Source organism: Trichosurus vulpecula, chromosome 9 (assembly GCF_011100635.1).
Source record: "Trichosurus vulpecula isolate mTriVul1 chromosome 9, mTriVul1.pri, whole genome shotgun sequence".
Lineage (NCBI taxonomy): Eukaryota > Metazoa > Chordata > Mammalia > Diprotodontia > Phalangeridae > Trichosurus > Trichosurus vulpecula.
In genome coordinates this window covers 148,654,418-148,669,818 of record NC_050581.1, presented here as the reverse complement: position 1 = coordinate 148,669,818, position 15,401 = coordinate 148,654,418, and the positions used below count along the sequence as shown (strand labels likewise).

The 15,401-nt window shown below is 44.1% G+C and overlaps 1 protein-coding gene across 1 annotated transcript in view; it reads left to right on the top strand.

Annotated features, from left to right (window-relative positions):
• The window catches only part of GRIP2 (glutamate receptor interacting protein 2), a 406,943-nt gene that overhangs the window by 318,796 nt on the left and 72,746 nt on the right, over nt 1-15,401 (top strand). The window contains exons 7-9 of the mRNA XM_036738758.1: nt 1,439-1,584; nt 10,840-10,987; nt 11,617-11,786. Of these exons, the coding sequence (XP_036594653.1) occupies nt 1,439-1,584; nt 10,840-10,987; nt 11,617-11,786 (464 nt within the window). The remainder of the gene's footprint in view (nt 1-1,438; nt 1,585-10,839; nt 10,988-11,616; nt 11,787-15,401) is intronic.

The window sequence follows — 15,401 nt, the reverse complement described above, 5'->3', positions numbered from 1 at the left end:
ACTTCTCAGAACAGTCAGGAGAATTAGGGTGGGGACTTGGTTACTACCTGGTTAAATTAAATGTACATCTTTTTAAAAAGCAAGCTCTATATAAGAAGCCCACAGTTTTATATAGATAGCTCTTCTTTTTTCTTTTTTTTGTTGAAAATTGTTGAAAAATATGTTGAAAACTTTTGTGCCTGTGAAGTTCATAATAAAAGAGAATTAAAAAAAAACAAACAGAATTAGGAGTAGGCCTTCTAGTAGCTTAAGTTTCCTTTGCTGAGCAAGTTTGGGGCTAGTGCTTTTATGGATTAGGCCTTCCCCTCATGGACCCCAAGCCCAGACCAGGCCCATAAAAGGACTGAATTAGGAGCAGACCTCTACAATTGGAAGACTTTATAGGTCACATTGTCCAACCCCCTCATTTTACTTGGGAGGAATCTGGGGGAGAGGGAAGTGAAGAGATGCCTAAGGGAGGTGGTAGCCAAACCAAGACTCAAACCCAGCTCCTCTGATTCCAAACCCAAACTCCAATTCCTATTTCACCTCTAAAAGTTTGTGGGCCACCATAGCATTCATACCAACCGAGAAATTCCAAGCTATATTTAGGCACTCTTCATACTCAGCTTTGTCCAGATATCTGTATCAGTTGTTCCTAGAACGGCCCAGGATAAGTTTATTAATAGCTCCCTCTACTAATAGCACTTGGCCACAGTTAAAATAAAACGTCCCCTGCAGAGTTCTCTGCTGGTTATAAAGTCACTTCTTGCCAGGACTGAACCAAAGTCTGTGGCTCACAGCAGTGACATGCTGAATCCTAAACCTGGCCAAACCCTACTATGATTTTCTTTTTCATTCTCCAAACCAGTAAAATTTTTGTTTTGCTTTGTTTTTGAGCAAACATCTAATGAGCTATTTTGAGCTGGGACCAACCGTGTGCATTTGTTCAAGCCACAGAAAGGGAAAGTCACAATGTTCTCCAAACAGAAACTGGATGGCCATCATTCAGCTTTGAGGCCCTGCTTTGAACTTAACCACATCAGGTTTTAGGGGGATGATATGCATTGAGAAGATTTAGCCATGGGCTAAAAGCCAACAAGGGATTAACTGTCTCCAAGTTTCTTTTTTAAGTTTACTCTCAACTCCAATATTCAATGTTCTAAAGTCCTTCCCAGCTCTGACATTCTCTGTTCTAAGGGCCCTCCCAGGTCTGACATTGTGTTCTAAAGTTGCTTCTTGCTCTGACTTTCTGTGTTCTAAAGGCCCTCTCAGCATTAACATTCTCTGTTCTAAGGGCCCTCCCAGCTCTGACATTCCGTGTTCTAAGGTCCCTTTCTGCTCCGGCATTCTCTGTTCTAAGAGCCCTCTCACTTCTGACATTCTTTGTTTTATGGCACTTCCTAGCTCTGACTTTCTGGGCTTATAAAATTCTCACATGTGCCTTGGTTTCCCACAGGGAAGGATCCCTGAAAATTGGGGACAGGCTGCTCAGTGTGGATGGCATTCCGCTTCACAACCTGACCCATGCAGATGCTCTCAACATACTACGACAATGCAGCCAGGAGGCCCTCTTCCAGATTGAATATGACGTCTCCATCATGGGTAAGGATGCACGGCCCCTCTAGGAGGCCACCCATTGAACTGAGCCTAGGAGCTCAAAGAGCTCAGCACGTAGGCCCCTAGCAGAGGTTCTGCCAAAGCCAACAGTGGGTTGGGAGAGGGAAAGAAGGCATCGATAGTGATGACAATATTGTCTCATTACATTTTACGAAACTGCAAAATTACTTTCAATATATCTTCTCATTTGATTCTCACAAGCTCTTTGTATTATTATTACTGCCATCTGAGAGATGAGAAAACTGAGGTCATACCATATACAAGATGGTGGCCGGGTCTGAGACATAAACCTATTTCCCCTAAATTTTAAATGCAGGGCTTTTTTTCTATATTACCCACCTTTCATCCCCCCACCTTCACCGTTCCTAATTGCTTAGGCCTAGATAAAGTTGAATCAGGCCCTAACGGAAGCTTTCCTAAAAATATGACTTGTTCTATGACCTGGTGGGTTGCTCCAGTCCCATGAGCTCAACCCAAGAGTTGAAGCCTTAATGTGCCTTCTCTACTCCATCCATGGCAAAATGAGTGTCTGGGCCAAGACAATCTCTAGAGTCCCTTCCAGCTCTCAGTCCTCTGAAATTCAACGAAATCTTCCTTGATCCTCAGGATATCCCTGTACCAGGCAGGGGTGGCAAATATGAACCCCAAGGGAATGCCACAAATGCTCATTTCTGACCTTGACTCCTTCTCAGAAGCCCTGCTTCTGAAAATAACATTCCAGGAGGCATGATTTAAAGCCAGGAAAAGTATCTAATCTAAAAGGGCAGGTGTGTTTGAGTGTCAGCTGAGGAAATAGGGGATGGTGTGTGGGAGCCCCCACCCTGTGCTGCGTACTTCCAAGACTGCATGCCTCCAGGTCCTGGTAGGTACCTTCCTTTTGGTCTCAAAGGCTTCCCTCTAGGGAGCTGGCCTTTCCCTCCTATGCAGCAAATGAATTTTTTAGAGTAAATAGGAAGCTTCCTGATTTTGAAAAAAGAAATTAACCTGAAAAAATATTGAATTAAAGGACTTGACTGCTTGGTGGAGCAGAGAGAGGACAAGATTGAGTTTCAAATTGCCTGGGTTTTAGCCCCCTTCCTATTTCTTATTTCTGTGTGGCCTTGGACAAATGCCATCTCTGGGCTTCACTACCCTCTTCTGGAAAGTGGGGACAATAATATTTACATCACCTACTTCATCGGGTTGTTGTGAATAAGCCTGTTGGACTGGGTGGGGGAGGGGGGAGAGACCCTCCAAACTTCTGTCAGCTCTTAAATATGCTGCACCCCTAAATCTACTGGGTGCCAGGGCCCCCAGAATCTTCTGGCTTTGGTCTTAGGATGCCAGCAAAGCTGAAACCACAAGATAACTGATTTTTTCGAAGGAGATAAATATTCAGGTAAGATCATCCGGTAGGAGAATCCTTAGCTCAGAAATGAACATGCTTGAGCAGCACAGTGCCTGGCATATGAAATAAATGTTTTGTGATTGATTGTGGTGCTAAATGGACCATCAGGGGGAATATTCAGCCCCATCATTCTTAAACATTATTCCCTGTAGTGATGTCACTCTACCATCGCCATACTAACTTACTGTTTGTTGTCCATACTGCCTAGTACACTGTAGGTATTTAATAAATGCTTGTTAGTTGATTGACGCGTAAACATCCATCAATAATGACTTTTATCATTCTTACTATTAGCTAATATTTATTTATCACTTTAAGGTAATTGCACCAACATTTTCCCAACAAAGCAATGTTATCTCCTCTGATCCTCACAACAGCCTTGTAGACACTATTTTTGTCCCATTTTACTGAAGCTACTGGAGATTAAGTCACTTGCTCAGGTCACAGAGCGACTGAGTATCTGAGGCAAGATTTGAACTCAGGTCTTCCTGACTCCCAGTCCAAGTATCTCCCTCTGCCACTTAGCTTAGAATACATTTTGTGTACAGTATTTCTAAATAGATAAAGCAGACAATTATCCCTATAGAGAGGATGGAGATGGATTTCTAGTCCTAAGCCTAGCAGGGCCTGTTGGGACTTGAGATAAACACATTCTTAAGTCCTAGAAAAAAGAGGTTGAGAGAGAGAAATGGAGAGAAGCATTTAGTGAAGGACCTACTATGTGCTAGTCACTGCTAGGCGCTAGGAATACAAAGACAAAAGCCAATCTCTTTCCTAAGGCAGCTTGCTTTTTCTTTAAACCAGGGCAACAATTGACCATTTTCATTCAATTTAACTTGCTGTTTATTAGGCTAATACTATATCCAAGGCATAGGGCTGACAAGACAAAAATGAAACATTTTCTGACTTCTGAGAGTTTAACATCGTACTAGCAGATGCATGTATATAGATACATATAATAAGGTCCTTTGAGGAGGGGGCGAATACTAACAACTGGAGAGGTGGGACATAGGAAACATCTTAAAGAAGAGGTCATACCTTAGTTAAACCTTGAAGAAAAATAAGGATTTGGGGAGGTGAACATGATGGTGTCTGTGTGCCAGTCAACTAGGATGGCTTGTGAAAATATAGAGCAGCAAGAAACAGAATGCCAGGTTCAAGCAACAAACAGTCCAACTTGGTTTCGAAAGTAGAGTATCTGTATATCACTGATATACAGAACAGATTTGAAGGTGACCCAATGCGGTGAGGAACAGCTGAAAAATAAGTGAGAGAATCGGTATCCCAATAGATCCCAAGAGATTTTATTGTTAGGTCAACTCTAATATGATGGCATTTAATAGGGATAAAGATAAAGTCTTTCCCTTAAAAAAAGTAATCTTCACAAGTACAAGATGGAGAACAACAAGAATGTTGTTCCTTTGAAAAAGATGTTTAGGCTTTAAGGTAACTCGAGATCAACAGCAAGGTAGATATGACAGCTTGAACAGTGTTAATGTGATGATAGGGGAAGCATATGTACATAAAGTAGAAATCAAGGATTAATTCAGTGTCCAGGACTAGGGTGCTGATTGATAGTCACATGGTCACCAGCCTAGTTGGATAACATCTGGAGTATAGTATTCAGTTATGGACGCCATATTTTAAGAAGAGAATTTTAATAAGCTGGTGAACACCCAGAGAAGAATGGACAGATTGATGAAGGATTACTAATGAGTTTTAGTCAAAGGAATAAGAAGTAGTCATCTGGATAAAAGATGCATTAGTGGGGGGTGTGATAGCTATTTGAAATTATACCACATGGAGTTGGAATTAGACGTGTTCTGCTTAATTCTAGGGTAGAACTAAGGACAATGGTAGAGGCTGGAAAGAGACATATTTACTTTTTACATTAAGACAAACTTCCTATTAATTAGAGCTATCAGAAAGTGGAATGGGCTGTCTCAGAAGGTAGTAGGTTCCTCTTCATTAGGTGTCTACAAAATGAGGCTATACCAAGACTATTTTTCAGGAAGATTATAAAAGAGATTCTTGTTTAGGTATTAGTTGGACCAGATAGTCTCAAAATTCCCTTCCAACTCCAAGATTCTGTGGGATCTTGTGAGGATAAGGTTGATTTTAGACAATTGAGTTGGAAGTAGAGTTCTCCATTTGAAAATAGAGGGAAAGGGAAGAGAAAAGGTAAAGGAAGGAAAGGGAAAAGGGAAGGGAAGGGAAAAGGGAAGGGAAGGGAAGGAAGGGAAGGAAGGGAAGGGAAGGGAAGGGAAGGGAAGGGAAGGGAAGGGAAGGGAAGGGAAGGGAAGGAAAGGGAAGGGAAGGGAAGGGAAGGGAAGGGAAGGCAAGGGAAGGGAAGGCAAGGGAAGGGAAGGCAAGGGAAGGGAAGGCAAGGGAGGGAGGGAAGGGGAGGGAAGGGAAGGGGAGGCGAGGGGAGGCAAGGGGAGGGAAGGGGAGGCAAGGGAAGGCAAGGGAAGGCAAGGGAAGGGAAGGGAAGGAAAGGGAAGGGAAGGGAAGGGAAGGGAAGGGAAGGGAAGGGAAGGGAAGGGAAGGGAAGGGAAGGGAAGGGAAGGGAAGGGAAGGGAAGGGAAGGGAGAAAGAGAGGGGAAAGGAGAGAGAAGCCAGGCATGTTCTTGGTTCATTTACAGTCAGAGCAGAGCTGGGACTAATTGTGGGATCCCTGCCTCCAGCCTTGCCCCACTCCAACCCATCCTTCACCCAGTTGCCAAAATGATTTTCCTCAGGCACAGGTCTGACCATGTTACTCCTCTGCTCAGACATCTCCAGCGGTTCCCTGTTGCCTCTAGGATCAAATGAAAACTCCTTCATTTGGCATTTAAAGCCTTTCACATTCTAGTCCCAATCTGCCTTTTTCAGACTTTTTGCACATTACTTCCCTTTGAGCATGGTACAATCCAGCCAAAATGGTCTTCTTCCTATCTCTCATACACAGCACTCCATCTCCCACCTCCAAACCTTTGTCCTGGTGGTTCCTCCATGCCTGCAACATTCTTCTTCCTCATTTCTGCTTTCTAGGATCTCAGATTTCCTTCATGGTTCAGTTCAAGCACAACCTTCCTTGATCTCCTCACCAGCTTCCAGTCTTCCCCTCCCCTCCCCCTCCAAAATCACCTTATATCTCTTTGGCACCTATTTTGGATAAGTACATGTTGCATTCTCCATCTAGATTTTAAGCTCCTTGAACAGGTACTATTTCACTTTTGAATTTATATCTCCAGCACTTAGTAGGCACTTAATACGTGCTTGTTGATTAATTGAACAGAGATTGATCTACCGGCTCAAGGTCTAAAGTATTGACTGTTGAGGATCCTGCTCTATGTCTGTGATAAGAAGCCACTCTCTTAATCCTGGTTTAGTTAACCCATACCAGACATCAGAAGCAACCAGGAGGGGAATTTTTAGCTCCTGAATAGGTTAGTAGAAGAGATATTTTGGGTTAGTGGGGCATTTTGGTGGGTCTTTAAATTACGTAAGTGGATAGTCCTATAGGGAAAGACGGGTTATATAAACCAAATTGTTCCTCCTAAGAGACCTTCATATCAATATGAGGCATTACTACATTGGAGGAACTTGATGAGAGAATGAGAAAATAGCATGCCTGGGTTCGATGGATTTCTAAAACCTTGGAAAAGGACTAGGGTAGAGATTGATGGTCTGACACCAATCACTGACAAGCCCATCAATGTTGTCAAGGATTTCAGCTCAGCAAACCCTCCCTATAGGCAGGCTTGCATCACTGTGTGGGCTGTGAGCTGCTGCTTTCTTGGCAGGAAACTAGTGAGACCAGAGCAGCTTGTGTGGTTCGGCAGCCCTTGGAGACCATAGACGGGGGCAGGATGAGGTGAATCCCAGACCTATCCCCAGAGGCGTTAGATAGTTGCTCTGTCCAGAGTGCCAAAGGCATGGAGCTCAGGAGAGCTAGCCTTCAGTCCATAGAATAGGCTATTGGTGGGTCATTTAACTTTTGTGCTGTGTAGAGTAATGAAAAAAAAAATGCCAGAGGAGACTTCAGAAGATCCGGGGTCCCACTGAACTGGTTTTGTCATTGTTGTTATGGCTTTAAAACTGGTTATAGTGTCCACTGAACACCAAAGTGATGGAAATAAATGGAAACCAAGACTAGCTAACAGCATATTTTTGTTTCTCCCTTGTGGGGAATTTCTTAGTTGAATTAGGTTCATAGATGTTTGTCTGTTCCAACATCAGGGCTTTGGTTGTTAATACTTAGTCTCTTTGTCCTTTCCAACATGTGTTCCCTACGGTCTAGGATATCTCTGTCCTTAGTTGCCTAACACAGTACCTGGCACATAGTAGGCACTTCATAAATGTTGATCAAGAAGGGAAAGTTCTAAGCATTATCCAATTGAATGCTTGTTAAGCATCCGATTTACCTTGTGTTTACTTGAATCATTTTAAAATTACTTTGGACACAACAGCCCTGCTCTAACTGTTCTAATTTTGCTAAACTACAAGTCTCTGACCCTTATTTGCTTAATCAAACCATTCCCCAGGGACTGAGGAAGCTTCCGTTACCTTCCCAGAGATGGTGTTTCTTCTAAGCATGTTTTGCGACCTAGCAGTAGCCCAGGTTTGAATCCTAAGTATGTAACTTTTGTTGTTCAGTTGTGTCAGCTTCTTAATGACCTCGTTTGGGGTTTTCTTGGTAAAGATAGTGGAGTGGTTTGCAATTTCTTTCTCCACCTAATTTTACAGATGGGGAAGCTGAGGCAAACAAGGTTAAGTGACTTGCCCAAGGTCACACAGCCAGTAACTGTCTGAGGCTGGATTTGAACTCAGGTCTTTCTGACTTCCAGGTCTGTTGCTCTATGCCACCCAAAAATCAAATCTATAACTGGCCTGCCTAAAACCCATAAAAATTACAACTGTGATTAAATTGCTTCATCCTTCTACCTCTCTATACACCTAATAAGACATATGCTCCACTGACCAACTCCCAAGGGTGACCAAATGCCACCCCCAGCCCTGTCCCTGCTGGTGCTCATGTGAAACCTCATAAAGCCAGATAAAAGGATGTCTTCTGTTGCAAAAAGAACACAGATTTTGGAGGCAAAGGATCTGGGTTTGAATCCCCCCTCTGACATGACCAGTGTGACCTTGGGCAAAACACTTAACCTGCTCAGGCTTCACTTTTCTCTTTTGCCAAATGAGAGTGTTTATAAGTCCTCCTCCAGATCGATGGTTCTTTGACTTAATTTGAGTGGCCATAGGCAAATCACCTAAACTTTTTGAGCCAGAGTTTCCTCTTCTGTAAAATGGACTGGAATAGATCATGTGTAAGGCTCTGTCCATCACTAATCCGTGTGCTGTTCCATCTTCCTTTGAGGCACCTGCCCTAGCACCCCACCCCCCTGCAGCCACCTGGCACCCTCAGGCACTATCCTCACCCTCATCAGAATAGTCTCTAAAGGACTCCCAGTGCTTAACATGGATGCAGTAGGAATCTAACAAATTCTTCTTGGTTGCTTAATTCTCGAATCCAAATCCATATAAGTGAGAAAATGAAGTCTGAGAAGTGTTAAATGACTTACCCACGGTCACACAGCAACAGAGGCAGTGCATGCAATCCTGTCCTCTCTCCACCCCTACCCTGCCCTTTACCTGCCTCTTCCCCTAATGCTCTCTCATGGAGACCCCAATCCTGTTCTCCCTCTGTTTTCTCTCCACCCGAAACACCTCAAAGAAGAGTCCTAAGAAACATCAAAGGGTGTGCAGAGGAGAAAGATGTGAAGGGAGAGCCACAAAATTACCTTCAAAATGCAGTCTGAAGACTGAGAAAAGAGGCAAGAAAAGAAAGGGAAATGAGAAACAGGAAGTGAGGAAATAAACCACCCTGGGGTGGAGATGGAGGCAGACTTTCTGCTCCATTAAATCCATCCCCCCACCCTCAGCTAAGGTGCTGACATCACAAAACCTTTGGTTACGGGAAATGAAGATGGGGACATCATCTGTGGGATGCTAGGGGAGGTGTGCTCTGGTTTCAGCTCTCACTCTGACACTGGCCTGTTCTGTAACCTTGAACTTCTACTCTGAGAATTGAATTCCTCATCTCTAAAATGAGGGGCAGCTGGGCAATGCAGTGGATAGAGCACAGGGCTTGGAATCCGGAAGACTCATCTTCCTAAGTTCAAATCTGGCCTATGACATTTATTAGCTGCGTGACCCTGGGCAAGTCACTTAACCCTGTTTGCCTCAGTTTCTTCATCTGTAAGATGAACTGGAGAAGGAAATGGCAAACCACTCTAGCATCTTTGCCAAGAAAACCCCAGATAGAGCCATGAAGAGTTGGACATGACTGAAGCAACTGAACAACAACGAAATGATGGGGTTTGACCAGATAATCTCTGAGGCCCCTTTCAGCTCTAACTGACTCTGAAGAGGAGGCAGAGAAATGGCAGAAAGAGAGAAGTTGTCCAAAGTAACTGATTGTCCCCTGGACTAAAAGAGAGCACCCCATGGTCTCTTGACCCTGATTATCAGGGGAAGTAGCATGGCCAGAAGTCATGCTAGAGAGTATCCACATGAGGGGAAAAGTCTGAGAATGGATTGGGGCGGGGGTGGGGAATATTGTCAGATTTGAGCGATTTGTGACATGGTAAAGAGAGAGATTAGTCAGTCAACAATACTTCAAGATGAGAGAGCACAAGACTCTGTGTGTGTGTGTGTATGTGTGTGTGTGTGTGTGTGTGATTGTGTGTGTGTGTTGGAAGAAAGGGTTGGGTGAAGCTCTTTAGGTAATGTAAGGGTAAGTTTTTGACACTTTGGATTTGAGTGCATATAGTGAGTCCATGGGGACTCTCATCCAGGTGACAAGGCTGATATATACTAGGTCCTGATGCATATTTCTTACTGAGCAATGCTAGCATTTAGACACTGTGATAACCACACCCTTGCAGAATTAGACATCTATGACTAGATTTCCACTGTCTAGAAGGGTATGTAGGGTACTTCTCTCAACTGGGAAGCCATTCCCCATTAGGCTGACCAATAGGTGTACAAAGCACATGAACTGGGTACAAGTGGGTGTGCCTGTCCATATTCTGGGTGTGATCTATGCTGTGATCTCCCTGTTTGGAAGAAAGCCTAGCTGATCAGGAGAGGAGTCGGGAATAGAGATGAGGTCCAGGTCCAGGCAGGCCCTTATAGAAACAGTCGGGCACAATAGAAAGAACTTTTGACTAGAAGTCAGGAGTCTGGGCTTTGCCACTAACTCATTGTGTGATTCTCCTATGGTCTTAGTTTCTTCATTTGTAAAATGATGCGATTGTCTTAGATCAGGGATTCCCAAACTAGGATACACATACTCTCAGAATGTATAAGAAGCTTGTCAAGGGAATACAGGAAACATTTTGATTTAGAATTGATATCCAATCAATTAAGTGACAGAAGTTATGGTGAATCCTTTATTTCATGGCAAAAACTATAATTGATTTTTTTGTCATATTGAATAAGGAATACAGTAAAGTTTACTGAAATCCAAAGGATGCAGAGACCAAAAGGTTGGGGATCCCAGGATTAAATATCTTTAAGGCTTTTTTCCAGACTAATATTTTATGTTTTTATCATCCTCTCCATTCAGTTGGTAGCAGGAGCTAAATTAGACTGGCTTTAAGAATAGAGGGAGAACAATGAAAAGCACTTGACCTTCTTGCATCTATGGTGGGCCTCATTCTTCATTTTCTCCCTTCTTCCTGAAGAAAAGGGAAGCACCAGCCAAGACCCCTTCCTAGCTAGCCCTGCAGCCCCCAAGTTCACACTGACCGTGTTCCCTTCCTCTCGTTTTTCTCCTCCTCTCAAACACACCCCGTTCCCCTCCCCAGATACAGTAGCCAACGCCTCAGGTCCTTTATTAGTGGAAATAGCCAGGACACCGGGCTCTACTCTGGGAATCTCGCTCACCTCTGGCACCCACAGGAACAAACAGGTCATTGTGATTGACAAGATCAAGCCGGCCAGCGTGGTAGACAGGTATGGCAGGTGTCCCCCAGGTGCACAGCCATTGGGCCCCCCGACCAGGGCCTCAAGGAAGATTTCCAACCCTCTCCTCCTTCGTACCATCCCCAGTTCCAGCCCAAATTCCTGTCCCCAGGATCAATGCTGTTGACAGAAGGGGCAGGCTCCATCCCTTCCCTCCCCCTTCCCCAAGATGGGAATAAGGAAGTGATCTCTCAGGAAATAAGGGTGGGGCAGTAGAAAGAGCACTGGATTTGGGGTCAGAAAAAATGGCTCCAAATCCCAGGTCTGCCTCTTACTACCCAGTTTCTACTAGGCCTCAGTTTCCTTATCTGGAAACGATAGATTTGGGCCAGTTGACTTCCGAGGTGCCTTCCCTCCATCTCTAAATCAATGATCTAGGATTCTAGGATTCTGGCCTGCTTGTACAAGGCTGTGAGCCCATCAGAAACAAGCACTCCTCCATCCCCAAACTGAATACCTGTCCTCCCCCCGGAGCTGCATCCGACTCTCCCAGCTGCCACTTGCCTCCCTGCAGGTCTCCCCTGAGACACAGGGACTCCCTGCCACACCCAGCCCATTGCTCTCCCATCCCTCCTGCGGCCCTGGGGTTGGCACGACCCTATCTCTGCTCCTCTCTGCAGATGCGGTGCCCTGCACATTGGCGACCACATCCTGTCCATCGATGGCACCAGCACCGAGCACTGCTCCGTGCTGGAGGCGATGCAGCTGTTAGCCAGCACCACAGAGAATGTCAAGCTGGAGATCCTGCCAGCCCACCAGAGCAGGCTCCCCCTGAAGCCTCCCGATGCAGGTGAGTTGGGCCCAGCCCAATGGCGAGGCAGGCTGGGCAGGCGTCCGGCAGTATGTAGGAAGCCGGCCCTCATGCTTCCTCAAGGTGCCAGGAGCCATTTCATTGGACTCAAACAGCTGCTGAGGCACCTGAGGGGGACGTCGCTGTACCTGGCCCTGGGTGGGGAAACGAAGGCAAAACATGCTTGAAAACATGGTTCCTGCCCTGAGCTCAAAGGCCCCTTAGAACTCATTCAATCCAAGCCCTTTCTGGGACAAGCTTAGAGACTGAAGCCCAGAGAGAATTCATGTGCTTACTGTCACATACTGAGTCAGTGAGACTTGAACTCATGTCCTCTGAACCCCATTCCAGTGTTCTTCCCACTACTAGAGTCCAGCTTGGCATAGAAGATCAGCGATTTAGAACAGGAAGGGACGTCAGTGACCCCTCTAGTCCAACCCCTTTGTTGACAGATGAGATAACTGAGTCCCAGTGAGGTTAAATAAGCACCTGAGGCAGGATTTAAACCCAGATCCTCAAATTCCAGAACCATTTACTCCTTCCACTTTTATCACATGGAAATGACTTCAGTTCAAGGTCATGGGATGATCTTCTGACTCCCAGTTCAGGGGTCTCATTTGATATCTATCATATACTCTGCTTTATATAAGAGTTATTTTTTATTTCTTTTTTATTTTATTTATTTCTTTTTAGTTTACAACATTCAGTTCCACAAGTTTTTGAGTTCCAAATTTTCTTCCCCTCCCCCCTCCCCCTTCCCAAGAAGGGATGCAATCCTATATACAGGCTCTACGTATGCATTCACATTAAACATATTTTCATATTAGTCAAGTTGCAAAGAAGAATTATAACCAATGGAATGAACCACGAGAAAGAAGAAACAAACAAAAAAAGAGAGGGAGAGCAAATAGTGTGCTTCAAACTGCATTCAGACACTGTAATTCTTTCTCTGGGTGTGGATAGCATTGTCCATCATGAATTCTTTGGAGTTGCACGAAACTTATTTTTATGCACATCTTTAGTGTTTGCATGTTATCTCCTCCATTAGACAGTGAGCTCCTTAAGAACAGGGGCTGCCTTTTGCCTATCTTTGTGCCCTCTGAGCCTAGCACAGTGTCTGGCAAATAGTAGGTGTTTAATAAATGTTTACTTACTGATTTCTCTTATTTTAGTCTAAGACGCAGGAGGGTGGTTACTATGTCTTATAAGTGTCTATCACCATAATAATAATCTATTTTTGTCCTGGATCTATGTTTTCATTGGTATAGTGAATTCTAAATAAGGAAACTACCTGAGGCAGGTTCCCACCTTCCCTGCAACCTGTGCCCCCACCCTTTGTAGAAGAAAGAACCCAAGACCCAGAGAGAAAGTGGCAGTTTTGATGGTAGAGCTACCATTTGAGTCAGATCTGTTTTCTCCAGACTCCCAAACTCTGTTTGCTGCATAAGGCAGGGTAGAGAACAGGGAAGCAGATGGAAGAAGACAAGGAGGAGAGGGAAGTAGGAAGAATGTTTCTTTAGAAAGGGGCAGGCAGCCCAGCTAAAGACCAGAGCAAGAGCCAGAGACCTTGGGTGGGGGAGGGACATGAGGAGTCCAAGTACCCCTGAACCGTCAACTAAAATAGATGTCTTCTAAACTCCCCCACCCCACCAGTTCATGCAATTAGAACCAAGAAAGGAGAAAGTCCCAGGCAGAAGCCTGCAGGCTTCAAGCACAGCTTGGGGAACTAACAGAAATTCAAATTTACCTCTCCATCCCATGTACTGTAATGGCACCCTGCCTATGCCATTCCTGAGTGAGATAATAAATAGTATTCATAGTCTCTGCAATGGAGAAAGGAATTCACAGGAGCAGCTGATCAAGGCAAGGAGGAATATGGTGCTGTCTGGTATCTATCTTCCAATGTGCGCTAATTATAAATAAATGAAGCCTACAACCCACCAGCTGCTTGAACCAATAGACCATTCTAGGGACTGATGTACTGCTAGTGAGCAAGATATGTAGAGAGGGATTTGGTCATGGGATTGTCCTGACTTGGAATTTGCCTCCTTACAGGCTTTGGATCTCTTCTGAGAATTTCAGTATACTGTGCAGATTTCAGAGTTGGGGAAAAAGGAGCTGGGTTGAAAAGGAGGGCTTGTTGGGGCAATGATCAAGGTCATGTCTTTTCCTGGCCTTGGTCAGAAGCTTTAATAACATTCTACATCATGGGAGCCAGAAAAAAAAGCTACAACCTTCTCCCCTAGACAGCCTCAAATTCCATTGACCTCAGCCTCTCTTCCTACCCCTCCATCCCTACCTTTGATGAATATTTGAGTACCTTAGAGCATGGTGTCAAACTCAGAAACAGAGGACATGAAACCATAGGTAAAGACTCCTGCATGCTGGCTTAGTTTCAAAATGCAATATTTTGCCTATGGTCTATTGTATTTTTATTTATTTTGTTAAATATTTCCCAATTACATTTTAATCTAGTTCAGGACACAGTTGGAATGTGTGTTTGACACTTCTACCTTAGAGTTTAGACTGCTAAAATGTTTGTGTTCAGGACCAAGGGGAATCCAGAGAGGAATGTAACTCCATCTCTGCCTCCAAGGAGCTTGCAGCTCAAAAAGTAGGTAAGACAGTGAAAGAGCAGCAGAAAGAGCCTTGGAATTGTAGGCAGAGGACCTGGCTTAGAATCCTGTCTCCATAACTTACTAGCTAGCTACGTGAACCTGGGTAAATAATTTTATTTTTCTTTGACTCAGTTTCCCCATCTTTCAAATGGATGGATTGGACAAGATCTCTTTCAAGTCTAACATTCTGTGAGCCCTAGAGGCTTACTGAGAAAGCGCAGGTTCTTGAGATGATGCCAGTTGTGAAGACTGACTCAATCTTGGTAAAAGATCAAGAGAAGCCTGGTGGCCGCGGGAGCTATGGATATGGTGCATCCAGAAGGCACTGTACTGTAGTAAATAGCACAGTGGGCCCGGAGTCCAGAAGATTTGAGTTTAAATCCCTCCACAGATTTTTACTAGCTCTATGATCCGAGTTGAGTCAATTAACCTCTGTTATTGTCTTATCTGTAAATTTCCTTATCTATAACATGGGAATAATTATAGTGCCTACCTCACAGGGTTTATTGAAACCATCAGATGAAATTATAGGTCTACAGATATTATATACATAGTTGTGTGTTTGTGTGTATATGTGTACGTATACACAATTAGAAGGTGTCCCAACGTCTTAGTGCAGGTTTAAGCTAGTTAACAATATATGTGTATGTATACATATATGTGCATAGATACATATATACATATATGTACAAAATGTCAAGTGATTTGTAAACCTTAAGAAGCTATGTAAATATTAACTATCATTCCCAGGGATGCAGGGGGAAAAGGCCTGTTGCAAACCATCTTTCCACTGAAAATTCAGGCTCATGTAGATCATTTGTTACTAACTGTAGTTTCATTTTGTAATCCTCTCTCTGTGTCAGTGGGGAGGAATAGAGAAAGCCCCAGATTACTAGATGGAGCATGAGTCCATTCTTGGTCTTTACCCAGTTTGCAAGGTAACTTTGACAAAGACACTCCCCTGTGCCTCACCTTCCCTATCTGTAAAATGAGACAC